The 27777-nt window shown below is 38.8% G+C and overlaps 2 protein-coding genes across 3 annotated transcripts; one reads left to right on the forward strand and one right to left on the reverse strand.

The window, feature by feature from the left end:
* Positions 1-330: 330 nt before the first annotated feature.
* LOC121322601 (very-long-chain (3R)-3-hydroxyacyl-CoA dehydratase 2-like) lies at positions 331-12114 on the reverse strand. Its single transcript, XM_041262757.1, has 7 exons — positions 11904-12114; positions 4767-4884; positions 3691-3709; positions 2912-3000; positions 2216-2337; positions 1791-1969; positions 331-679 (listed from the first exon to the last, which is right to left on the reverse strand). Exons 1-7 carry the CDS (start codon positions 12029-12031, stop codon positions 597-599), a joined length of 738 nt encoding a protein of 245 aa, XP_041118691.1. The 5' UTR covers positions 12032-12114; the 3' UTR covers positions 331-596.
* Positions 12115-17025: 4911 nt separating this feature from the next.
* Positions 17026-27501, forward strand: LOC121323659 (signal transducing adapter molecule 2-like). 2 transcript variants are annotated; one of them, XM_041264849.1, is made up of 14 exons: positions 17026-17197; positions 18534-18618; positions 19487-19562; positions 20427-20522; positions 21766-21912; positions 22671-22737; positions 22876-23062; positions 23905-23999; positions 24560-24639; positions 24950-25037; positions 25452-25506; positions 25974-26127; positions 26516-26679; positions 26979-27501. In XM_041264849.1, exons 1-14 carry the CDS (start codon positions 17158-17160, stop codon positions 27178-27180), a joined length of 1536 nt encoding a protein of 511 aa, XP_041120783.1. In that variant the 5' UTR covers positions 17026-17157; the 3' UTR covers positions 27181-27501. The 2 variants fall into 2 exon arrangements, with proteins under 2 accessions (XP_041120783.1, XP_041120782.1); XM_041264848.1 differs by having other exon boundaries at positions 17027-17197; positions 24557-24639.
* The last annotated feature ends 276 nt before the right edge of the window (positions 27502-27777 follow it).

The raw sequence follows: 27777 nt of genomic DNA on the forward strand, positions 1-27777 counted from the left end.
GATACAAAGTATGGTTTTTTTTCATGGCTTGTAAAATGCTTGTTTACAACTCTTCCTTGCATCAAATAGCAAAGAACCTTTTTAAATATAAAACTCTCACAAGATGACAACATCAGACGTGGTGAAATTGAGTTGGTCACTGGCTGATAATAGTATTGATAATTACTGTATAAAATGCCCCTGACAATGATGGAACTTAAAACATAAATATTCACGACCATACAACATACTGTAGTCTCGTATGTTTGAGTACAAATATATATATGTTATATTATATATATATATATATATATATATATATATATATATATATATATATATATATATATATATATAGACACACACACACACATTTTATTCTGCTTTAGCAAATTTTTTAAATATTCTTCTCCAAACTGCTTCAAAAATCTAATTAACGAAACAGTCATCCTCTAACAATTACACTGTTAGTATTCATCCCAAAAAACTATTTTCATAAAAAAAAACAGTTCTGGTTCTTTCTGCAAAGCAGCTATTGAATCAGCAGGCAGCAGTTAAATATGTCCTCGTCTCTACATCAGTATACAAAGGCATTCCTCTCGGGGGTGATTCCTGGTTTAATTGCTCTTCTGATGCTCCTCCCCACTTGCCAAGACCTTCTTTCTTTGTCTCATCATGTGAAAGTACAGCTGAGGGAAAACTGATAGGAAAAACACAAACACAAGATTTTATTATAGCAGCACAATACCTTCAATATTAGAGATGCAAGGTTTTATTATAGCAGCACAATACCTTCACTATTAGAGATGCAAGGTTTTATTATAGCAGCACAGTACCTTCAATATTAGAGATGCAAGGTTTTATTATAGCAGCACAATACCTTCAATGTTAGAGATGCAAGGTTTTATTATAGCAGCACAGTACCTTCAATGTTAGAGATGCAAGGTTTTATTATAGCAGCACAGTACCTTCAATGTTAGAGATGCAAGGTTTTATTATAGCAGCACAGTACCTTCAATATTAGAGATGCAATGTTTTATTATAGCAGCACAACACCTTCAATATTAGAGATGCAAGGTTTTATTATAGCAGCACAGTACCTTCAATATTAGAGATGCAAGGTTTTATTATAGCAGCACAATACCTTCAGTGTTAGAGATGCAAGGTTTTATTATAGCAGCACAATACCTTCAATGTTAGAGATGCAAGGTTTTATTATAGCAGCACAACACCTTCAATATTAGAGATGCAAGGTTTTATTATAGCAGCACAACACCTTCAATATTAGAGATGCAAGGTTTTATTATAGCAGCACAGTACCTTCAATGTTAGAGATGCAAGGTTTTATTATAGCAGCACAGTACCTTCAATGTTAGAGATGCAAGGTTTTATTATAGCAGTTAGAGATGCAAGGTTTTATTATAGCAGCACAATACCTTCAATGTTAGAGATGCAAGGTTTTATTATAGCAGCACAACACCTTCAATATTAGAGATGCAAGGTTTTATTATTGCAGCACAGTTGAATTGTCTCTATGGAGCATAAAGTTACCATGTTCTGTTTTTAACTAATAAATATGAATTAACTAGAACAACGCAACGTTGTATTTCTTTCTATGCGGTTCTGTACTTTTGCTTCAAAAGGCAAGTTAAAAAACGAAACAAACCACGATCCACAAAATTACCAAACCATAAAGAAATACCTGATGGTTGATTTGTGTTTCGGATATTTGTTCAGATCTCAAAACTCTTATTTTTGATAATAATAATAATAATAATAATAATAATAATAAAATAATAGCCTACACTTACGTGGGATGTACGAGACCATTACAAGAATGAGGAAGGTGTAGTAGTCAAAGGAGAAGTTGTACTTGTTGGGCAGCGTTACAGAGTACAAGCCGGTCTTCTGGACGTAGGGCAGAGCAGCGTATATCGTGAGCAGCTCACCAGTCACGCCCATGGGGTACAGAACAATGAACAGAGTGTACCTGAATGGACACAAAATTTGTGCATTAAAGTTGAACTCCATTTCCCCCAGAACATCAAAAGTCATTTTATGCATCACTCTGTACTGCAATTAGAGGCCGATTAGCAGTTTGCAACAAAGATAACATCAATCAGGTTAGACAAGGCGCTATTAAACTTAAGGGAGGGTGATCTCTTTATGTTGCAGTGAATCTTGGCTGTTAACCTGAAGACACCTCTGCAGTTCAGAGTGCCTGCGTTTCCATTACCTGGCCCACTTGATGAGGTACGGGAGGTGGTTTAGGAGGCTGAAGGTGTAAAAGGAATAGCGGATGATTTCTGTTACTGTCCAAGCAACTACAAAAAGCAGAACACTGTCTTCATTTTGTACCTGCAATAAGAGGAAGACAAGTTGAAACACAAAGAACATTTAAGTGAAAAGAAAAGCATCTGTTTCTGTAAAAGCGGAATCCCAGGAAGTACCATGCTTCTAGCACGAGATGATAAATAACACTGAGGTTTCCTTGGGCTTTAACCATATACTATTAATTTCTTCTTAACAAACGCCCATCTCCACCCCCATCCCCATCATTCTGACTGTAACTGGGATGGGAAATAAGACTCCTATTGCATAGCGGTTTCAGCCATTCCAGGTTTTAATTTATGCTTGATTGGCCATGGTGTAGAGGTCATGAGCTCAGGTGAGTCTTATTAAACTCATAGTGAAACCAGGAATGGATCAAACTGCTATGCAACATGAGTCATATTTCCATCCCTGTGCAAACAGATTTTTGTTCTGTTGCACCCCCTGGACAGCACAGGAGCCACTTCCTAGGGGGAACCTGCTTGTTTTCTCTTGTTCTGCACAGTACTATTATTAACTGTTCAGCACTTTGAAAAGTGACTGCAGGAGGGACTCTTCACAAGTCTGGTTTGTACTGTGCTGCTGTTGTGTACAGTCCTACCTCTCTCACACTGTGGGTGACTGCCCAGGTCAGGAAGACTCGGGACATGACTTGGAATCCAGTCAGAACCACGGACGAGGGAACGATTCCTGCAACAACAAAACAGCAAAACTTTAAAGTAATTCACTTTATTGAAGGGGACAGGGGATGCAGTTTTGCAATGTGCAGTAATTCAGAAACCTATGAGATTATGAGACTAGACAAACATTCTTTGCCATACTGCTGTCAAATGCAGTACAGCACCTTACTGTTTCTGTACATTTTCTGTGCAGTAAACCAGATCTCATTTGGGCAAACAAAACAGTGGTAGATTTGTCCACTGCACTATTTTACACAATCATAAAATTACAGGGGACAACATGGATGAAACACACAAAAAAAAGCTAGTGATTATATATGGTCAGCAGATGGCGCTACAGTCCACACAATTTGCAGTTCAAGAGCATTTGGTTATAAAGCAAGAGGTCTAATGGAAAAGGTCAGACCTCAGTAACTGCATGTAACCTGCTAACCTGACAGCGTGGATGTGTGTGCATTCCCTTGATCTATCAAATCAGAACCATGTTTAACACAGTACTGCAATCTACTGAGAGGCGGTTTTTATCTGAAAAGTGACTTTAGACTGCCTGTAGTTGCTTATGGCTCTGCAGGTGTGTTTCACACTCCCTGGGGTCTGGTTCTAGTGAACTCTACAGGGTGCTCCAGAACGCTTTCAAAAGGAGGTTATTTCATAATACTGGTAAAACATTTAAAGCAAAGTTAGCTGAAATATGACCTACCTACAGCACAGTGTAAAATCTGGACAGAGAGAGAGAGAGAGAAACCAAATTAGTTACACTGTTCAGAAAGTTAAATAAACTTGCAATTTTTTTTTCAGGGATTTAATATGAGGAGGTTTATGCCATGCTACTAGTGCACTGGTTATGACTGTATAGCACATTGTCCATTCACCCGGAGTCAAATTATTCAGGACCATACCTCTATGCATTACCATACTAACTAACATATCACACTGCAACATTGCTGTTCAGTCCTCAAAGGGGCTGCTGTGGTCGTTTCTGGAGCACTTGAGTCCAGACAAATATACAACCTGTAGCTATAGAATTGGTGCCAGAAGACCATGGCTCTGAATTCAAGGTAGGCACCAACCCAGCTGGACCACTGCACTGCCCTTCACCAGTGCTGAATGTGACTCGACCGGCAAGCACCCCAGTTCAAATACAGAACAGAAGTTCCTTAGGCTTTAGAAGAAAACCAATGAGGTATACAATTGGAAAATGTTAGAAAGAACCCCCCATTCCTGTATTATATGCTATTTTGCTGCATGTCAGTACAGAACAAAAAATAAATACAGCATAATTTTATTTTTGTTATTTCTTGATATCTTTGTTTTTCACTTTGACTCAAAACACATAAGCACAAAAGATAATATGACATGACTACAGCACTATCCACTTCCTGTGTTACAGGTAATGTAGCCAGAGTAAAGTTTACAGTCAGGTGCTATTCTGTATTGGAAACCATGTGGTGCTTCCATTAGCTGTAACACAGGCAATTAACAGGGAGATAAAACAATGTGCCAGCATCAAACCTACAGTGTTGCAAGAGCACAAAATGTGAGAATGCTGTTTGGTAAAGAAAAGAAAATAATAATTTCTCCTTTAAAAATGCATACGGCATAATACTGTGCTAAAACTCTGGCTTAAAACAGGCTAGCCCTCTAGCTAAAGAATCAGGTGGTCTGTTGTAAGCCATTAGCATCTGCCAACAGTGGCTACGATAAGAAATGGCCAGATCATATACTCTGGCCTGTTATTGGTTGAAAGCAAAGGGTCAAAGGTTCAGCTCCACCTACCTCGAGGAGTGCTCCAGTCTGGAAGAATTTCAAGGGCCTCTCTATTGAGTAATATAGGCCATGGTAACTGCCTTTGGAAAGATATGCACGCACCAAACCAACAGCTATAACAAGCCACCTAAAATGGAAACAATTGTTACTTGCACAGCTTTGATAACAAAAAACAAAAAAGAGTGGGCATTACGCACCGACTCCAAAGGCATGTACTGCTGTCAGATCCCCTTTGTTACACTTACCTGCTGACGCTGCTTCACACTCAGCATGCTTAGAACTAAACGGGTGGAATGTAAGAGCCCCTGCCCCCCTTGACACCAGTATGTGTTGCTGGAGGAAGCCCTGGAAAGCTGATAGTGAGCTTGCAAGCCTCTCCCAGCCAGTGTCACAATCAGACAAGGACATAAATGGGCACATCTGGCCACAAATATTTACAAAAGCCCTTGACAGATCTCAGCTGTGACAGGAATATGTTGTAATTGGCTGTTTTTGCCCCAGAATGAATCCAAATGTGCATGATGGAGTAATTCAACTGTGTTAATTTTCCTTATATTTTTCAGCTCATGAGGACCTGGAGAACATCTGAAGGGTTTATGCCACACTGGTAGTAGCGCAAGACAAATGCATAAAAAGGAGTAGCACAGCAAAAGAGAAATAACAAAATGCATGTTTTTTTGTACAATTTGATTTATCAATGCAAATAAAAAAAAAGGCTAGGAACAAGAACATTGACTTTTTCATATTGCTGCTGCTGCTGCTTTTGAAATTGCTACGTATTCTTTACATTTAAAACAGATCAATATGTCAGCCTAAAAGCCACATTACAATGATACTGTAGCATCACTGTAGCTGAACAATTCATGCAGCTACAGAATTTGAATCAATAAAATATTTCCTGCAACAGAAAAAAGCTGCAGTTGGACCTGGATTAAAAAAAACTAATTGAATGTAAAATCAGTCAACAACCGGTATTTTAAAAATCAATTGCATTACCGTGTTTTAGAACTAGTAACATGATCACTGTGTTCCTGTATTAGCTTGGTTTTTGCAGTTGTTTAAATTGGGATATGCGGATTGGACTGGAAAGAGGACTACTGATCAGGTTGCTGATTAAAGCCTTATAAAGTGCTGACGAAACATAGTGGAAATAAAATAGCACAAAGTCCAATCACACACCATTTTCAATAGCGCGTACCTGCCTGCTTACTGCACACAGCACAGTCTCATGTTTGTTTGCATTCTGTCTGTACGTGTAAGCTCCCTTCTTATCTCTAACCTATATGAGTAATGATTGATTAAAGCTGCAGACTAACATCCATGGGAACAAGCTGAGCCTCCAAACACATTGTAACAAGACTGATTAAACAGCAGTCATATTGGTGGGGGGTCTCTCTCATCACCCAGATGAAACTGTCCTGGCAATGCCCAATGGCGGGTGTGGGGCTGAAGATTCCTGCCATAGTGCGGTTTGGACCAGTCACTTGCAGAGTAATGAACTAATCCCCTTAAAACGGACACTTCACAAGGGCCATTCAGTGAGGCGGCTACACTTGTTACACTGATACCAGAGTCCAAGAGTTCTGTGGAGATAAACACAGAATTCCGTTCACCAAAAAAAGTCTGGTGTCTTGCTGGTATTCTGACATCGCCGACTCAGCCAATGAAACAAACTGCCTTTCATCGAATGGACCCACAAGTAGTCTGAATACTATCTAACCCTATCTAATCCCTCCAAGGCTGAATACTGACGCAGCAATAATGAACCACTGCACTTTGTCTCTATCAGGTTTAAAGTGTTTAGCCTGTACCAGTGTTAGCATCTATTTGGTAAAGATTTCAAAAGACCTGTCTTAAAGATGCTTGCATGAATAATAAAAAAGAAAAATATTACATTCAGTCAATTTACTAGAACTTAAGGTTGGATTTCCTGCTGTACCAAATAAATCAGGATCTGATGCAATGAATCCCTCTAAAAATACCCTGAGGATAGAGTTACACACTTTCAATTATTATTATTATTATTATTATTATTATTATTATTATTATTTGCATATAAAAGTTTGGGGGTTAGTGTCAAGTAAAAAATAGGGTCTTCACATCTGAAATATCTAAAATGCTCTCTCTCTCTCTCTCTGCAGAGTGCCTGCATTTCTTCTAGAGATAAAGAACAGAATTCACATTGTAAAATCACTGGTTATTAGTGGTTTCAACCCCAGTTGCAGGTATTTTCCACGATGAACCCACAGGGAACAAGCAACCTAGATAAAAGTTCAGACTGCGTACCAGGAAGCTGGCACAGTAGCCGTCTGTTGCAGGCATTGTCTGGTGGTACAGAGGCATTGATTCAAGGGGCTGTAATATTGTACGTACATACATATATATTTACATTGTAAACAAAACTCAAAGAAATTGGGGGATGTACACAAACGGTTTAAATGCTTTAAAAAAAGCATTACTTCAGGACGCTTCAGACAAAAAACACAATGGTATGTAAGAGAAAAGGTTTTTTTAAAAATGTAAACACAAGTTTAAAAGATTAAAAAATATTTTATTTTCAGGGCATTTCGGGCAAAAGCCCTTCTTCAGCTGTTAAAAAAAAAAAAAAAAAAGTCTTGAAAATAAGATTTTAAACTTCGTGTACATTTTTTAAAAACCTTTTTCTTTCATATGCCTTCAATTTTGTACACCGCAGTTATATACACACACACACACACACACATACACATACAAATTGACAACAATGAACAACCGGCAGAGCCAATATGAGCCTTTGAAATAAAACAGACCCCTGTCTGTACCTAAGTGATGTTGAGCAAGCTTGCTTTCTACACACAATACTGATTTAGGACCGCTACAAGACTACCGCTATCTGGTATTACTGTGAATTTAGACATTACTTAAAATAAATAAATAAATAAAGTTTACTTTGGTAAAGCGTACACCACGTTAGTAGTATATAGTAAAACAAGAAATATATATAATATATATATATATATATATATATACACACATACATACATAGGCTTGCGAAAGTATTGACCCCCCTTGGCATTTTTCATATTTTGTTGCCTTACAACCTGGAATTAAAAAGGATTTTTATTTAGATTTCATGTAATGGACATACACAAAATAGTCCAAATTGGTGAAGTGAAATGAAAAAAATAACTTTTTTAAAAAATTCAAAAAAATAAATAACGGAAAAGTGGTGCGTGCATATGTATTCACCCCCTTTGCTATTAAGCCTCTAAATAAGATCTGGTGCAACCAATTACCTTCAGAAGTCACATAATTAGTTAAATAAAGTCCACCTGTGTGCAATCTAAGTGTCACATGATCTCAGTATATATACACCTGTTCTGAAAGGCCCCAGAGTCTGCAACACCACTAAGCAAGGGGCACCACCAAGCAAGGGCACCATGAAGACCAAGGAGCTCTCCAAACAGGTCAGGGACAAAGTTGTGGAGAAGTACAGATCAGGGTTGGTTTATAAAAAAATATCCGAAACTTTGAACATCCCACGGAGCACCATTAAAGCCATTATTAAAAAATGGAAAGAATATGGCACCACAACAAACCTGGCAAGAGAGGGCCGCCCACCAAAACTCACAGACCAGGCAAGGAGGGCATTAATCAGACAGGCAACAAAGAGACCAAAGATAACCCTGAAGGAGCTGCAAAGCTCCACAGCGGAGATTGGAGTATCTGTCCATAGGACCACTTTAAGCCGTACACTCCACAGAGCTGGGCTTTACGGAAGAGTGGCCAGAAAAAAGCCATTGCTTAAAGAAAAAAATAAGCAAACACGTTTGGTGTTCGCCAAAAGGCATGTGGGAGACTCCCCAAACATATGGAAGAAGGTACTCTGGTCAGATGAGACTAAAATTGAGCTTTTTGGCCATCAAGGAAAACGCTATGTCTGGCACAAACCCAACACCTCTCATCACCCCGAGAACACCATCCCCACAGTGAAGCATGGTGGTGGCAGCATCATGCTGTGGGGATGTTTTTCATCGGCAGGGACTGGGAAACTGGTCAGAATTGAAGGAATGATGGATGGCGTTAAATACACGGAAATTCTTGAGGGAAACCTGTTTTCAGTCTTCCAGAGATTTGAGACTGGGACGGAGGTTCACCTTCCAGCATACTGCTAAAGCAACACTCGAGTGGTTTAAGGGGAAACATTTAAATGTCTTGGAATGGCCTAGTCAAAGCCCAGACCTCAATCCAATTGAGAATCTGTGGTATGAATTAAAGATTGCTGTACACCAGCGGAACCCATCCAACTTGAAGGAGCTGGAGCAGTTTTGCCTTGAAGAATGGGCAAAAATCCCAGTGGCTAGATGTGCCAAGCTTATAGATACATACCCCAAGAGACTTGCAGCTGTAATTGCTGCAAAAGGTGGCTCTACAAAGTATTGACTTTGGGGGGGTGAATACTTATGCACGCTCAAGTTTTCTGTTCTTTTGTCTTATTTCTTGTTTGTTTCACAATAAAAAATATTTTGCATCTTCAAAGTGGTAGGCATGTTGTGTAAATCAAATGATACAAACCCCCCAAAAAATCAATTTTAATTCCAGGTTGTAAGGCAACAAAATAGGAAAAATGCCAAGGGGGGTCAATACTTTTGCAAGCCACTGTGTGTATATATATATATATATATATATATATATATATATATATATATATATATATATATATATATATATATATATATATATATATATATATATATATACATACATACTATATATTATACACACACACACACACACACACACAGTACTGTGCAAAAGTTTTAGGCAGGTGTGAAAAAATGCTGTAAAGTAAGAATGCTTTCAAAAATAGACATGTTAATAGATTATATTTATCAATTAACTAAATGCAAAGTGAGTGAACAGAAGAAAAATCTGCATCAAATCCATATCTGGTGTGACCACCCTTTGCCTTCAAAACAGCATCAGTTCTTCTAGGTACACTTGCACACAGTCAGGGATTTTGTAGGCATATAGTCAGGTGTATGATTAAGCAATTATACCAAACAGGTGCTAATGGTCATCAATTCAATATGTAGGTTGAAACACAATCATTAACTGAAACAGAAACAGCTGTGTAGAAGGAATAAAACAGGGTGAGGAAAAGCCACTCAGTTAACAAGGTGTGGTTGCTGAAGACAGTTTACTGTCAAAAGTCATACACCATGGCAAGACTGAGCACAGCAACATGACACAAGGTAGCTATACTGCATCAGCAAGGTCTCTCTCAGGCAGAAATTTCAAGGCAAACAGTGGTTTCCAGATGTGCTGTCCAAGCTCTTTTGAAGAAGCACAAAGAAACGGGCAACGTTGAGGACCGTAGACACAATGGTCAGCCAAATAAAGCTCAGAATTGGCAGAAAACAGTGGGACCCTGGTACACCCATCTACTGTCCGGAGAAGTCTGGTCAGAAGTGGCCTACATGGAAGACTTGCGGCCAAAAAGCCATACCTCCGACGTGGAAACAAGGCCAAGTGACTCAACTATGCACAAACACAGGAACTGAGGTGCAGAAAAACTGCAGCAGGTGCCCTGGACTGATGAGTCAAAATTTGCAATATTTGGCTGTAGCAGAAGGCAGTTTGTTCGCCGAACGGCTGGAGGCGGTACACGAATGAGTGTCTGCAGGCAACAGTGAGGCATGGTGGCGGTTCCTTGCAAGTTTGGGGCTCCATTTCTGCAAATGGAGTTGGGGATTTGGTCAGAATTTTTGGTCTCCTCAACGCTGAGAAGTACAGGCAGATACTTATCCATCATTCAATACCATCAGGGAGGCATCTGATTGGCCCCAAATTTATTCTGCAGCATGACAACGACCCCAAACATACAGCGAAAGTCATTAAGAACTATCTTCAGCGTAAAGAAGAACAAGGAGTCCTGGAAGTGATGGTATAGCCCCCACAGAGCCCTGATCTCAACATCATCGAGTCTGTCTGGGATTACAGGAAGAGACAGAAGCAACTGAGGCTGCCTAAATCCACAGAAGAACTGTGGTTAGTTCTCCAAGACGTTTGGGCCAACCTACCTGCTGAGTTCCTTCAAAAACTGTGTGCAAGTGTACCTAGAAGAATTGATGCTGTTTTGAAGGCAAAGGGTGGTCACACCAAATATTGATTTGATGTAGATTTTTCTTCTGTTCACTCACTTTGCATTTTGTTAATTGATAAATATAATCTATTAACATGTCTATTTTTGAAAGCATTCTTACTTTACAGCATTTTTTCACACCTGCCTAAAACTTTTGCACAGTACTGTATATATATATATATATATATATATATATATATATATATATATATATATATATATATATATATATATATATATATATATAATATTATATAATATAGATAATATATTATAATATATTATATATTTTTATTTACTTCTAACGTATACAAAACTGCCCATAACACTAAAGAGGGTTATCCGTTTCTTTTTTTTTGTGACAGATGCTTGTGTTCTGTAATGACACCCAGGAGATCCCAAATCCTGGGAACGAGTTAATCTATTTCTCACTACGATTAGCTGAACTGTTTAATCTGTGCATGTGTTAAGTGCTTCGTCGAGGGCAGCGGTAGATTGATATTACCAGTGTTAAGGTACCTGCTCGACACCGCTGCAGAATGTGATGGCCCTTGTATTTTCTGGTCCCAGATCTGAGAATTTAATTATTTTTTTACAATTTTTTTTTTGTGTACTAAATTACTTATACCAATGTTTTATTTTAGTACCTGCACTTGACACAAAACAGATCTAATAAACGTGCAAAATATGAATGAACAGTAGCGTTTAGGAAGTGGGTTTATATTTCCCATGATGTAGCTTTCAGTTTGGTCGCTTGCACTGTGCAGTACGGTAGGGACTCGGATTTTTCCTTACTGTCTATTGTCAACACGGACATTGCTTTGAGAAGTACCTTAATGCACCGCCACCATGCAAACCAGCAGTCCAAAATAATAACCCGGATTATAATAATAATAATAATAAAGCACTACTTAATTACTATAGTACATGAAATAGGACAGGAAAGTTATTAAACATTTTAAGGTTCATTCTTCCAACAACCCGTTCCAGCAGTAATTTTTTTGCCGTCATATTTTACATACCCCGCAGTCATCACCACATTGTAGATGACCAGGTAGGCTGTAGCGAGGGCTCCCGGTCCTTTCTTCTTTACTGAAGCCACATCATTTTGAGCTGTTCGGCTGCTCCCCTTAGCTGCAGGTGCTGCCATGTCTGCTCCGCGCCTGAGGGTCCCTACGTGTGTGTAACTGCCTGCCTGCCACTCCCTTCATGGGGACAGCACAGCGACTGAAGCAGGAAATGGAAGAGTCGGCCTCCAAGGTGCTTGAACTCCCAACAGCGTCATCTACCGGGGAAAAACAAACGGACTCGACAATGCTTGGTGTTCACCCGTTTAATTAATTAATAAATAAATAAAAAAAAAATCATAAACCTTCTGAGTCTGTTTATTTCACACACACACACACACACACTATATATATATATATCTATATCTCCTTCATTTTTTTCTATATTGCTTTACTATATACTACTATATAACATGGTGTACGCTTACCAAAAAAAAAAACCTTCTTTTTTTTTTTTTTTTTAAAGTAATGTCTAAATTCACAGTAATACCAGATACCTGGACCCAGCTGTTATATATGGAGTCTCGCAGCGGTCCTAAATCAGTATTGTGTGTAGAAAGCAAGCTTGCTCAACATCACTTAGGTACATACAGGGGTCTGTTTTATTTCAAAGGCTCATATTGGCTCTGCCGGTTTTTCATTGTTGTCAATTTGTGTAGCCGTTGATGTTCAGGCTATCATAACCTGCCGGAACAAGTTTGTGAAGAAACTGCAGAAAGGAGGAAGGTCAGACAAATACAGTTGCATCCACAAGTGCCACTCTCGCAATACAGGTAATTCTGGTTTTGGTGGACCGACTGAACGAACAACCAATAAAACTGACATGCTTTCTTGGTTATAATGTAAAATAATGAATGTACTGAAAGCTTGCTTTAACGAGTATTCAAGCTAAAGCTGAATGAAATAACACAAGCCATCAGAAGAAAAGAACAAGAAATACTTCGAATGAATTTGGAGCGGCGGCCAGCGGTGTTTGGACAGCTACTCAAACCCAAGCATGTGACGTCATAGCACTCTTTCTGCCTACACGCTGATTGCGATTCAGTCAACCCAGCTTTACTTTGCAAGCAAACGGCATTTCGATCAATCGTAATTAAATGTCTTCCCTCCTTGGTCTCACTTCAGCGTCTAAGGATACGATTGATTGCACTGAGGAGTCAATACAAAACTAGATTTACTGCACACAATACAATTCCGCGGCCATGGCCATTTTGGTTCTTTTTTAAATTAAGATTTTGGGATCGGTATTGCATCAGCTGTAATAGACGTGCACAGCCACACACATCAACACATACCCGTGGCATTACAATGATCTGGGGACATAAGTCCATTACTGGTACAATAGTCTATTTGGTCCCAACCTTGTCCAAGGTTTAAAACTGTGTTGCCTATATAAACCCTAGCCAGTTGTCATACATGACAATAAAGATATACTATTATATAACAATATAATATTCCTTCCATTACACCGTGTTCTGAAGCAGCAGCAGTTTAAATGTGCAGCTTTATTTCAAAACGGATAGCTAATAGTCAGGTATATAACCACGTCAAACACCTTTATGCAGGGGTATCTGAGCCATCGTTTTATCGGAAATGCGGTGTGTAGCCAGGCCTAATGTGTGCAGGTGACAGGCCAAAACAGCCTTACCCGCAGTCACAGAATCAGTGTCACTAAAACCCAGCCTCTCAGTACCACACACAATCAACACCACACTTAAACAGTGTCACTAAAACCCAGCCTCTCAGTACCACACACAATCAATAACACACTGAAACAGTGTCAGTAAAACCCAGCCTCTCAGTACCACACACAATCAACGCCACACTTAAACAGTGTCACTAAAACCCAGCCTCTCAGTACCACACACAATCAACAACACACTTAAACAGTGTCACTAAAACCCAGCCTCTCAGTACCACACACAATCAACCCCACACTTAAACAGTGTCACTAAAACCCAGCCTCTCAGTACCACACACAATCAACGCCACACTTAAACAGTGTCACTAAAACCCAGCCTCTCAGTACCACACACAATCAACACCACACTTAAACAGTGTCACTAAAACCCAGCCTCTCAGTACCACACACAATCAACAACACACTTAAACAGTGTCACTAAAACCCAGCCTCTCAGTACCACACACAATCAACAACACACTTAAACAGTGTCACTAAAACCCACCCTCTCAGTACCACACACAATCAACAACACACTTAAACAGTGTCACTAAAACCCAGCCTCTCAGTACCACACACAATCAACACCACACTTAAACAGTGTCACTAAAACCCAGCCTCTCAGTACCACACACAATCAACACCACACTTAAACAGTGTCACTAAAACCCAGCCTCTCAGTACCACACACAATCAACAACACACTTAAACAGTGTCACTAAAACCCAGCCTCTCAGTACCACACACAATCAACAACACACTTAAACAGTGTCACTAAAACCCAGCCTCTCAGTACCACACACAATCAACAACACACTTAAACAGTGTCACTAAAACCCAGCCTCTCAGTACCACACACAATCAACAACACACTTAAACAGTGTCACTAAAACCCATCAACGCCACACTTAAACAGTGTCTCAGTACCACACACAATCAACAACACACTTAAACAGTGTCACTAAAACCCAGCCTCTCAGTACCACACACAATCAACAACACACTTAAACAGTGTCACTAAAACCCAGCCTCTCAGTACCACACACAATCAACAACACACTTAAACAGTGTCACTAAAACCCAGCCTCTCAGTACCACACACAATCAACAACACACTTAAACAGTGTCACTAAAACCCAGCCTCTCAGTACCACACACAATCAACAACACACTTAAACAGTGTCACTAAAACCCATCCTCTCAGTATCACACACAATCAACAACACACTTAAACAGTGTCACTAAAACCCAGCCTCTCAGTACCACACACAATCAACACCACACTTAAACAGTGTCACTAAAACCCAGCCTCTCAGTACCACACACAATCAACAACACACTTAAACAGTGTCACTAAAACCCAGCCTCTCAGTACCACACACAATCAACAACACACTTAAACAGTGTCACTAAAACCCAGCCTCTCAGTACCACACACAATCAACACCACACTTAAACAGTGTCACTAAAACCCAGCCTCTCAGTACCACACACAATCAACAACACACTTAAACAGTGTCACTAAAACCCAGCCTCTCAGTATCACACACAATCAACAACACACTTAAACAGTGTCACTAAAACCCACCCTCTCAGTACCACACACAATCAACAACACACTTAAACAGTGTCACTAAAACCCAGCCTCTCAGTACCACACACAATCAACAACACACTTAAACAGTGTCACTAAAACCCACCCTCTCAGTACCACACACAATCAACAACACACTTAAACAGTGTCACTAAAACCCACCCTCTCAGTACCACACACAATCAACAACACACTTAAACAGTGTCACTAAAACCCACCCTCTCAGTACCACACACAATCAACAACACACTTAAACAGTGTCACTAAAACCCAGCCTCTCAGTACCACACACAATCAACAACACACTTAAACAGTGTCACTAAAACCCAGCCTCTCAGTACCACACACAATCAACAACACACTGAAACAGTGTCACTAAAACCCAGCCTCTCAGTACCACACACAATCAACAACACACTTAAACAGTGTCACTAAAACCCAGCCTCTCAGTACCACACACAATCAACAACACACTTAAACAGTGTCACTAAAACCCAGCCTCTCAGTACCACACACAATCAACAACACACTTAAACAGTGTCACTAAAACCCACCCTCTCAGTACCACACACAATCAACAACACACTGAAACAGTGTCACTAAAACCCAGCCTCTCAGTACCACACACAATCAACAACACACTTAAACAGTGTCACTAAAACCCAGCCTCTCAGTACCACACACAATCAACAACACACTTAAACAGTGTCACTAAAACCCAGCCTCTCAGTACCACACACAATCAACAACACACTTAAACAGTGTCACTAAAACCCAGCCTCTCAGTACCACACACAATCAACACCACACTTAAACAGTGTCACTAAAACCCAGCCTCTCAGTACCACACACAATCAACGCCACACTTAAACAGTGTCACTAAAACCCAGCCTCTCAGTACCACACACAATCAACAACACACTTAAACAGTGTCACTAAAACCCAGCCTCTCAGTACCACACACAATCAACACCACACTTAAACAGTGTCACTAAAACCCAGCCTCTCAGTACCACACACAATCAACAACACACTTAAACAGTGTCACTAAAACCCAGCCTCTCAGTACCACACACAATCAACGCCACACTTAAACAGTGTCACTAAAACCCAGCCTCTCAGTACCACACACAATCAACACACACTTAAACAGTGTCACTAAAACCCACCCTCTCAGTACCACACACAATCAACAACACACTTAAACAGTGTCACTAAAACCCAGCCTCTCAGTACCACACACAATCAACAACACACTTAAACAGTGTCACTAAAACCCATCCTCTCAGTACCACACACAATCAACAACACACTTAAACAGTGTCACTAAAACCCATCCTCTCAGTATCACACACCATCAGCGCCACACTTAAACAGTGTCACTAAAACCCATCCTCTCAGTACCACACACAATCAACAACACACTTAAACAGTGTCACTAAAACCCAGCCTCTCAGTACCACACACAATCAACAACACACTTAAACAGTGTCACTAAAACCCATCCTCTCAGTATCACACACAATCAACACCACACTTAAACAGTGTCACTAAAACCCATCCTCTCAGTATCACACACCATCAGCGCCACACTTGTAACTCACGGTTGCCACTGGAGGGCATTCTCGTAACTTCGAAGAGATCTGCTGAGGTGCCTTATTATCTGCCTGTGCTACAATCTTCCGAAATAAAACAAATGATAAGCTAAACTTAGTATTCAATTGTTTATGAAAATCATAAAAAAATCTCCAAGCATAGCAATTGAAAAACAATGGCACAGTAAGGACAGAGGCAGTCTTTCGTGCAGGCAGTGGGTTAGCCGCTGGTGACAGTGAGCGGAGTTGGATGGATGCGGAAGGGTTTTTCTGAGTCCTTCAAAAACAAATTGTATTTTTTTTTTAAACGAAACGCCGTTCTGCTCTAAAGGGATCAGGATGCCTTTGTTTTCCGCGAATCCGTTTGACCAGGATGTGGGTAAGTGAGAGCAGTGTGTTTTCTGTGGGAGGCAAGCCTGCGTTCCCGTTGGAAGTGAGTCCAGTGTTGTTAGTGCCGTGGCCTGCACCAGTCGAGTGACTGCGCTCAGCTCAGCCACTCTGTTCATTAAAAACAAGCAGCGCCGCTGCTTTCAGGGACACTGTTTTCACAGTGTCGTGAAAGGGAAGCGCGGAAAGCTGTCGGAATTGATTGATAATTGTATAACTAGTTTTTGTTCACAAACATGGCATTTAATGCTGGATTGTTGACTATCGGGACAGTGAAATTCCGGGTAGCGGATAGGGAATTTCAGTGACATGGTAGTGCTTTAACAGCCCTCGCTAAACACACCGTGTGCTGTTGCTAAATGTAACGGCATGAATATGTGCCAGCAGATTTGTAAATGTTCTGCTTATGTTCAGAGTGTACCGTAAATAAACCAGTCGTTGTTGACTGTTCAAGTGCTGGTAAAATTGTTATTACGTGTAACTGGTATTTCAAATCATTATTCAAGGTTCGGCTAACTTATTCATTCTGTATTCTAAAGGGACAAAGACGAGGTCAAAGCACTGACAGTACATCACGTACTCCTTAAACTCTTAAGTTCATTTTCAAGTGTTTATACTATTTATAAACTTGAACTTTTCCTCAGTATAACGCGTTTCTTGTAAACTTGAAAATGGTTTTGTAAGCCTTTTAATGCGGTTTGCAAAGTATCATCATCTGCTGACTCAAAAAAATAATAAATAAATAAATACTGTTATAGCCATAAAGAATCCATGATATATTGGGGGTGTTCTTTTTTCCAAAGAGTGATGGATGTGCTTTGAGGACTGATGCACTGTATGTGCTGACTCGGTTCAATTACAAAATGCAAAGCACATATACCAGTATAGGGCCTATATACTGTACAGCTCTCTGACATAATGTACTGTGCATGCAACTTTCATTTAAATAGTAAATATGTGTTTGGACACAGAACAAAATTGATATCAAAATGAATACACATAGAGGGAGACAGAAGCAAAATAGAGTATGGGATTTAAAAAAAAAAAAAATTCCAACGCATACTGTCGCAAATAACCCCTAGTTTTGCCGTGTATATATCAGAAAGTATGGTTTTGAATATGAGCAAGGCTTCCAGTGTCACAGATTTTCGGGAATGCTAACGAAGCATTGTTATCTATTCAAATATATGGTGTATTGCGTGCAAAATGGCTTTAGACAAACCGTTTCGCACTGTATGAAATGGCTGATTGAAACCAGAGCACAGAGACGTTATTTCATATTTTTTTTGGTAGCTGGTGTTTTATTTTTGTTAACTGTTTCTTCACAGAGAAGGCAACTAATGAAAACAACACAGTAGAGGACTGGGGCCTTATTATGGACATCTGTGATCGTGTTGGAACTACACCTAATGGGTATGATACAAATAACTTCTGTTAATGGATAGGCTTATAACTGCGATCCTTTCAGTATGAATATTGTTTAATTGGTCATCAGTTTAATGTGTTCTTAATTATCTTTATTACTGGTTCAGCACTCATGGGTATTCACACCAGCATATTATTCAGCACCTTTGAGGCAGACTGAGCACGGTGAACTTTCTGTAATGAAGTCAATATCAAAATGACCACTAGGTGTGTGCATAAGTAATTTATTCCCCCCCATGATGCAGTTGCATTTGTCTGACATTTCCAGTTGAAAACCTTTATGAAAATCACTGTTTTGTGAGACAGTCCCAAAGGTAATATGCTTGTGAAGTTTAAGAATATCAAATACCCATTTAAAGTAGTGGAATAATTAGCAGATAAAACATTCCAAGCCCTTTCATGAAACCATCTATTCAATTTGATCTCATTCTCAAAGCAGTTAAACTGAGGCAGCCACTGCTTTCATCTGTAGCACAATACATTTACAGTCTGATTTTTTACAAAGTTCGTGTTTTTAGTCAACTCATTTGTCAATTAATTGACCTACTTCCAATATTACCCTGATAGTAAATTGACAGCCCTCATTAAACTGCCACTGCATTAGGATCCTTTGCATGAAGTTAAATTCACCAACACTGTACCTGGATTGTATGTGAAAAAACATTGTCTGAATGTACTCAAATCCATTATAGAATAACATGTACAGTACATTTAAACCTTCAGCCAGAACTTGTATTTGGCTTATCCATAACATCCAAATGCTCAGTTATAAACAATGATAAAAGAAATAACAAGCTTTTGTCTGTTTTTAAGGTTTTATTTGTTTTCTAATGATGTGTTTCTGTTAAACCTTCAGAGCTAAAGAATGTTTGAAGTCCATCATGAAGAGAGTAAATCACAAAGTTCCACATGTTGCAATGCAGGCTTTGAGTGTAAGTGTCGGGTACTAATGATGATTTACTTCTGAAGCTCGAGTCTTGAATGTCACGCAATGTTAAAAATACTCCATCCAGCAAATTAGCTTTGCATGTCATAAACTTTTATTTGGATAAGGAAATTTGACACACATTTAGTCCACCAACATGCAAAATCCAGATTGCATGAGAATTGTTCAAGTTCACCGTGCAAGTGCAGTGAACAAACCCACTGGGTTATAACCGTGTCAAAACTGCGTAATCTGCTTGCATGCAGCTGTTTCTATAGTACATACAATTGGATACAAAGAGAATCTGACATGGTGATTTGACTTGTATTGCTAAACAAGCTCAGAAAGTTATGCAGGAAAAATGTTTCTTTTTGGAAATTCAAACAAATCAGATCCACTTGTCCCTCTCAGCTAAGGTTATCTTATATGGTTCTGCAGAAGTCTAGGATCTTAAAGTACAGGGGAATTCTTAAGGAATGTTTGACTTTTTGCGATCATCAGTAATGTGCCATTTCTGTGTTTTTTGTTTTTTCACTTTTATTTTTGCAAAGTGTGCTTTCAAATATCTTAGTCATATATCTGCTGGACAGTGAGCTTGGTCTTTCCCATGCTTTATTACTCCCCAGTGCCATGTATAGGACTGGTTCCTGTACCCCCTCCTGGCTGGTCAGCAATGTATGTCTCTGCAGTGTTTTAGACTCACCTGCTAGGCTACTTCAGTTCCGAATGACCATTATATATCAAAGGAGCATCATCATTTAATCTGACTAGTTAAATGTCTGACCGTTTTATGTGTAATATTAACTGTACAATCTTCATTTCTATAAATCGCCTTAAGGTTAACGTTAAGAAAATATGATTCTATTTTCAGTTGCTGAGCGCCTGTATTTCAAACTCTGGGAAGATTTTTCACTTAGAAATATGTTCTCGAGACTTTTCCAGTGAGGTCCGGAGCATATTAAATAAGGTACAGTAACTTTTATTTTTTTTGTAATATAGGGTGAAGTTATGATCTCTGTAGAAAATGTACTGTTTAATTTTTCATAGATCTTGTAAAAATAAAAATGTCGTGGTAAGTTATGTAACTTGGAAGTTAGGATAGTCTGCATTCTGTAAGGTTTATTTTAATGATAAAAACATAAGAAAATTTACAAAGAGAGGAAGCAGTTTGGCTCATCTAAGCTAGTCTGGTTCCTAGTAGCTGATTGATCTCAGAACTTGGTGAAGTTGGGTCTCAAAGAATCGAAGTGATTCTGCCTCACCAACATGACTAGATAGCCCATGATCTACATACCTGCTCTCGGGCTGGTTTTTCAAAACTTTTAATCTGGATCAAAGTGATCTGGTTTTTGTAAACCTATATTTTGTGATTGAGATTACTTTTATCTGGATCGCTTTGATCGGGATTTTCAGAAAATATAATGTTTTTTTAAACAAAATCTAAATCACTTTTAATGTTAGTGCACAAATAACGCATGCAAATAATGGTTATTGTATTTATGCCCACTTAGCAGAAATTAAATAACTAAATCTAAATCTCTTTAATAAAAATGAACCTTTTGAAAAAAGGATATGTGTTTTTAGACATCTTTGTCATCGGTCAGGTGTCCAGCATCTCAGACGATGATTTAAGGAGGCGTAAGTGAAGGCACATGTGTATGCTTTTTTTATTAAAGCTATACCAGTAAATATGTGTTTTCCTTTTTGCTTGGATGGATACGACAGTTAAATATGTAAATATTATATTATAGCACTCTATTTGGATATATAACATGTGTTTGCTATGACAATTCAAACAAGATATCAATGTTTTATGATCATTTAAAAGTTAAATCGACCTCCTCAGTAGGATCATGGTAATCCTGGTATTTTGGATCAAGGTAATCCTGATCTCTTTTAAATTCTGAAAAACCCAATTGCAACATTTAGTCGTGATTAAAAGTGCGATCAGATTACCAAAACGAAATCCGCATCACAGTAATCCCAATCGCATTTCAATGTTTTGAAAAACCCAATTACACAATATAATCCAGATCAAACGTGGAAATCCGATTGCCAGAGTTTTGAAAAACTGCCCCCTGGAAGTATCGGAAGGATCGGATGGGCCCGTTTTTTAGATATTAACACACCGCAGTGTTTTCAGAGTTTATTATAATACACACAGTTTACTTCATTGTACCATGTACATTTAAATGAACATTTTATTTTAGGCTCATCCAAAGGTTTGTGAGAAGCTGAAGGCGTTACTGGTGGAGTGTGCGGACGAGTTTCAGAAAGACCCCCAACTCAGCCTCATTGGTGCAACTATCAAATCTCTGAAGGAGGAGGGGGTGACTTTTCCTAGCTCTGGCTCACAGGTACTGGATTTCAGGCACGTGATTGACAGCTTTCTACAGTTGAACAGTGAAGTTGTAGCCATTATGCTAGCTGTCATCTGCTTTCGAGTCCTCATATTTTTTTATTTATTTATTTTCTGCTGTAGAGTAACTGATTGGTTGCATGCAAATTATTTGCAAATACACTCCTCTGCTAACGTGGGATAAATTTGCATCCTGGTTTAAATTCAGTTGAATAAGGTTAATGTCAGTTCTTTAATGATTTTCAGAAATAACCCAAATGAAGGGAAGTTAAAGAGAAATCGTTAACAGCAGGATGAGTTTGAATTTGCTGCTAGTATGTTAAAAATGTTAGCTTCAGTGCTGGTTTAGGCCATTAGGTGATGCTTCTACACTAGAACCACTACAATAACATGAAACATTGCCTTATTGTCTTTATGTGGTGTTCTTCGTGCAGCAGCTGTAACTGCATATATTTGCATTTGCTATAGTAAAAAAAATGTTTCAAGGTAAATAATAGTCTAGTGTTTATTGTTGATAGATACTAGAGTTGAAACAACCTTTGATTATTGTAGAAATGTGCATTGCAAGACGACAATAAGTTTGAAATGTGAAAAGCTTTTTGACCTTTGAACTTTGACAAGACTGCATATATTGTTAATCGCATAGTACTTGAGAGTATGAGGGAATATATGTGAATACCTGAGGCGGTGTATTGTTATCCTGTAAAAACACAAATGAATATGATGGTTTTATTTCTGCTGTTTTGATAACTGCAGAGTACAGCTTCTACAAAGACCAATACTCCTTCACCGAGCAACATTGCAGATGATGATTTAGCAAAAGGTAAGGGTTTGGCAAACCTTTTATTAATTAAAATTTTTTTTTTAAATATTTCATAAAATAAGGAATAATTGATTGAATAACTAAGTTAACATGCATGTCACTTGCTCCCCCCCCCCCACACACACTCCCCATTTGTAGCTATCGAGCTGTCCTTGCAGGAGCAACAGCGTCACCCAGAGACTCGACCTCTTGCTATCCCAGAGGACCCACCCTTCAATAACAATAAAGACTCTCGGAAAGTCCGTGCTCTCTATGACTTTGAGGCAGTGGAAGACAACGAACTCACATTTAAAGCAGGAGAACTTCTCATTGTTCAAGATGACAGGTACCTTCCACTTTAACTCTCTCCAGGAAATTATTCTCATTCTTGAAAGGTTTTTTTGTTTTGTTTTAAACCAGCATAATGTAGTTCTTATGGTAAAATGATTTTACCAAATATATTATTTATAACAGTTGCTTTCATTTGTAACAATTTTAACCACATGCTGTATAACATACTGTGGAAGGGTAGCATTGCAGTCGTGACTAGCAGTGGAAATAGTATTTTTTATGATTTCAAAAAATTAAATAAAGTAAATAATTAAGCAAAAGCTGGACGTAGAGCACAATCTGCTGCTGTCAGTCCTTACTTACTCTACCGAACCAGAGTGGGGCTGGCTCCTCTTCTATACCACGTGGCCAGGTCTATGTGACAATCGGTGAGACCCTGGCCACATTCAACACGTGTAAGTTCCCCTCCAGTCAGGTCCGATGAACCAGTCCAGCCACATTCTCACATGGCTGGCTTGTCTGCCCTGCCTGTTGGAGGGGAACCCAGAAACCGTGCAGGGATTCAAATAAAATAATCCCTGCCTTTAAATACAAATATTTCCAATAATGATGCAAATACTTTGTGAAAATGTTCATTTGAGGGGCTTTAGCCCTTCCACGCATACCTATAATATATAGAGGAGTACTAAAATTGAATCTCCGACCATACTGTTAAAAAGTCTTTATTCATCAAAGAACTTCTACGCCCTGAGACAGACATGCAGGGACATCATTGAACGTTTTCACCATAAAATACCAAACTCCAAAGGGTTAGAAGTACCTTTCTTCATTTCTTATCCAATATAGTAGAATATTGCTGCATCTTATTTATTAATTTATTTATTTATTCTTAATCAGTGACCCAAACTGGTGGAAAGGAGAGAACCACAGAGGAGTTGGACTGTTTCCTTCTAACTTTGTAACAACTAACCTGAACGCAGAGCCTGAACCAGGTGAGAACGTTAACATGTACTTGAATCTCATGTGAGATTGACAGATTCCCATCTTTAAAGTGAATAGTCAGTGGAGAGGCCTATACAAAAGTAGCAAAGAAATGTTAACTCTAATGGTTGGTATTTCCTGGCACCATAACTAACCTATGTATCTCAGTCCTAAACAACATAGCTTTGTTTTTAAGCATAACTTGAATTTATCCTGTATCTCATTTCGTTCTCCTTCAACGATGGAGCGTTTCAGTGGAGTTTTTTCCCAGTATGTAAACATTTAAAGCATTAATGTAACACACTTTGGTTGGTACAAATCCATCCAAAGCTGTAAAAGCAGTGTGTGCACTTCAAGCTTGCATTAGTTGACTTGAATTCCTTTATATATATATATATATATATATATATATATATATATATATATATATATATATATATATATATTCTATAAAACCAGCTGCTATGGAGTGTGATATCACAGGTACTCATGTGCCATTGGCTGTTGGGATCCTGGTTAAAGTACCTGGTTAGAGTGCTTTCAAGCTCCTAATACAGCCTTCTTTTAGTGGTATTTGTAGAGAAAACCAGCCTGCCAGAAGAAACAAAACAAGAAACTAAAGAAGAACCTGAACCTGTTTTCATAGATGAGGTGCGTATTCTTTTTTAAGAATCATTTTCACAGTGTCTTCTATATAGCACGCTTGTAGTGATGAAGCAGATGTTCTAACATATTTTAGATTTTGTTTTTATAGAAATGTAGATATTTACCAATTGCATGGTAATTGTTGCATGCTAAAATATTAATGTTAGTGGTTATGGAAGGCAGGTGTTGAAGCAGTTCATATTGGATAAGGTATTTCAAGATTAATGCTAGATTAGTACTGTTCTGTGAAACCAGCCAGTGATGTGTTATTTTGAAACTGATGGTACTTACATCAGGCATTCATTTGTATGTTCAGGAAAAGATGGACCGAACCCAGCACTTACTCCAGAACACTGACCCTGCGGATACACAGCCTGACTCAGCAGAACTGATACATCTGGAAGGTAATTGGGACAGTGCCTGGCAATACAAAAAGGAATCATAGTTATTTAATAGTTCCATTATCTTTTTATAAGAGAAATCCTGCTTTCCTATAATAAATAATACTAACAAAGCCTTTAATGCTAACATTATGCTATTAATGGTTGTCCTAGCACTGGCCGTTATTAGTGAAATACATACAGTATAATGTTGACCTACGATATCCTTTCTTTACTCCCTGCAAAAATAAATAAATAATGGAAATGCTCCCCCTTCAAATGAGTAAAGATGTGCTCCAGCAGGGTGTTTGCTGTTCATGGTTGTGATCCACAGAGATCCACAGAGTTTTGATTTATAGTAGACTGTATTGATATTCATCTGTGCTCATCGGTGTTAGCTCACCCTATTGTTGACGTCGCTTTTCATTTTTCCAAAAGATGTTTGTCAACAGATGGGTCCAATGATTGATGAAAAATTGGAGGAGATTGACAGGTAAATAAAACTGCCACTATTACTAACTTCTTTCCACTTTTTTCTTTATTATGCCATTATATTGAATGTGTAACTGACTGGTCTAGTGACATCCATTAGTGTGGGAATGGTTTAATAATTGATGGTGAAGGAGGCAAATCCCTAATCATAACCAGATGTAGTGAGGGTATTTTGGATTTGGGTTCTTGTTTTACTTTGAGCACGGTTCATTTACAACCAACTTGTGCACTAAATTTGTGAGACTTAGATAGACCTGCTAACCGGTTGCAACCCACACCTTTTATCTGGCTATAAATAAATAAACAGACATTTGCGTGCACATTTTGACTGTACAGATCAGCTTAGAAGCATGGTTGCTGGTGTCCTTCTGTTAGCAAACAGTTATTAATGCAGTGGGTGGGGGGTGGGCATAAATAAAAATGTGTTTGGTCACTGCTATCCTTTTTTTAAACACTCTCTTTTTTCAGAAAGCATTCAGAGTTATCAGAATTGAATGTGAAAGTTCTGGAGGCCCTGGAACTTTACAACAAGCTAATGCATGAGACTCCGATGTATTCCGTCTATTCTAAGATGCAGCCTCAGGCACATTACCCACAGACAGCAGCTGGTGTCCCAATGCAGGTCAGAGCTCCTCTGTGGATATAGCAGGAGAAATGAAGGACAGAAGGGTTAGACAATTATTAAAGAAGAGTGTGTTGGGGGTATTTTTTTTAGCAAAGTGTTGTTATAAATGTTTCGTAATCTTAGGAAAGATATTGCAATCCAGGGTGATTCGATTTAGTTATTGTTGTATGACATTAATCCTTTCTTTTTAATTTAGAATTTGCAATGGAATATGTTAGTCACATACAAATGTAAAATATGTATGAATCTGAAGAGGCTAACGCGGTGTTGTTCTCGTTGAAAGAGTCTTGTTTGTTCCTAAAAATCATGATAATTATTAGGGTGTTTTCTACACGGCGTGTGTGTTTTGGTTTTTGATTTTCCTGTGTTCTCCCGCTCTCTGCAGGCATACCCAGGTGCGGCTCAAAGTGCAACATACATGGCTTCAGGCATTCCCCAAGTGACTCCTGGCCAGGGCTACAGTTTAGGACCTGACCAGATTGGTCCTTTGAGGTCACTTCCTCCACCTGTTAATTCAACAAACCAGCCTGGCCAGACGCCATACATGAGGTATCTTTGCTATACCTAAAATCTATACTTGGTGCAGAGAGAGAATTCATGTATTCCTGCCAGTGAGGGCAAGACCTGTAATTCACAAGAGGTATAGCTTCAAGTGAATTATAAATTGTATTTCTCTCTCCTTTTATGTAGGAACAGATGTTTTATCTTGAACAGCCTGCTTGCCAGTACTGAGTTCTTTATTGTAACATGCATGCATTTCTATACCTAGATATTTGTCTGTCTCAATAACATTGTGTAATTATTATCCAAACCTGAAATTGTACAATTTTTTTTTTTTTTTCACACAGCGCTGGTATCAATGCAGCTTATATGAACCAGGCCCGGGGTGGCCCCGCCCCTTACCCACAGCAAGTAGGAGTGGCCATGGACATGTCATCCTATCAGAACAGTAATCCCAATATGACTCAAGCATCCAGTTATGCAATGGCAACTCAAGCTCATCCCACCCCACAGCAGCAAGCTAACTATTACCAGCAACCTCTCCTTTAGACAACAAAAAACAACTTTCAGGCATTTCAATGAAACCAGTTAAAACAACAACAAAAAAAGTTAGATTGCATGGTTTTAATCATGGCATTGATATTTTCCTGTTATAGTTGGCAGATGCTAGAACATGACGTCAGTGTTGACAGTTAGTAAATAGAGTTGGCTGTCTGAAGTGGGGAATGAAAACCTGGTGCAGAAAGGCCCATGCACAATTATGAATCCCTGTTCAGTTTTTAAATGATTATTTTACAAACATTTATTAATTTGAAACCAATATCTCCCTAGGTTTCTGATGCCGTTCTTCAGTCCTTCATTTTGAAGGTAAAAGGCTGAAAGGCATCTTAAGTTAGAAAGGCCAATGAAACTTTTTTTGGTTAGCTAGTTGGTCTGTTTAACTGACGGGGGGGGGGGGGGGGTTAACCATTATTCTTGGTTGGTGATGTCACACCGTAATCACAGTAATGGCATTAGTGACATTAGTTGCCCCAGGGGTCCACATGTGTAGTATTATTATTATAATTATTATTATTATTATTATTATTATTATTATTATTATTATTTATTTATTTAGCAGACGCCTTTATCCGAGGCGATACAGAG

The sequence above is a fragment of the Polyodon spathula genome, chromosome 11 (assembly GCF_017654505.1).
Source record: "Polyodon spathula isolate WHYD16114869_AA chromosome 11, ASM1765450v1, whole genome shotgun sequence".
NCBI classification, from domain to species: Eukaryota; Metazoa; Chordata; class Actinopteri; order Acipenseriformes; family Polyodontidae; genus Polyodon; species Polyodon spathula.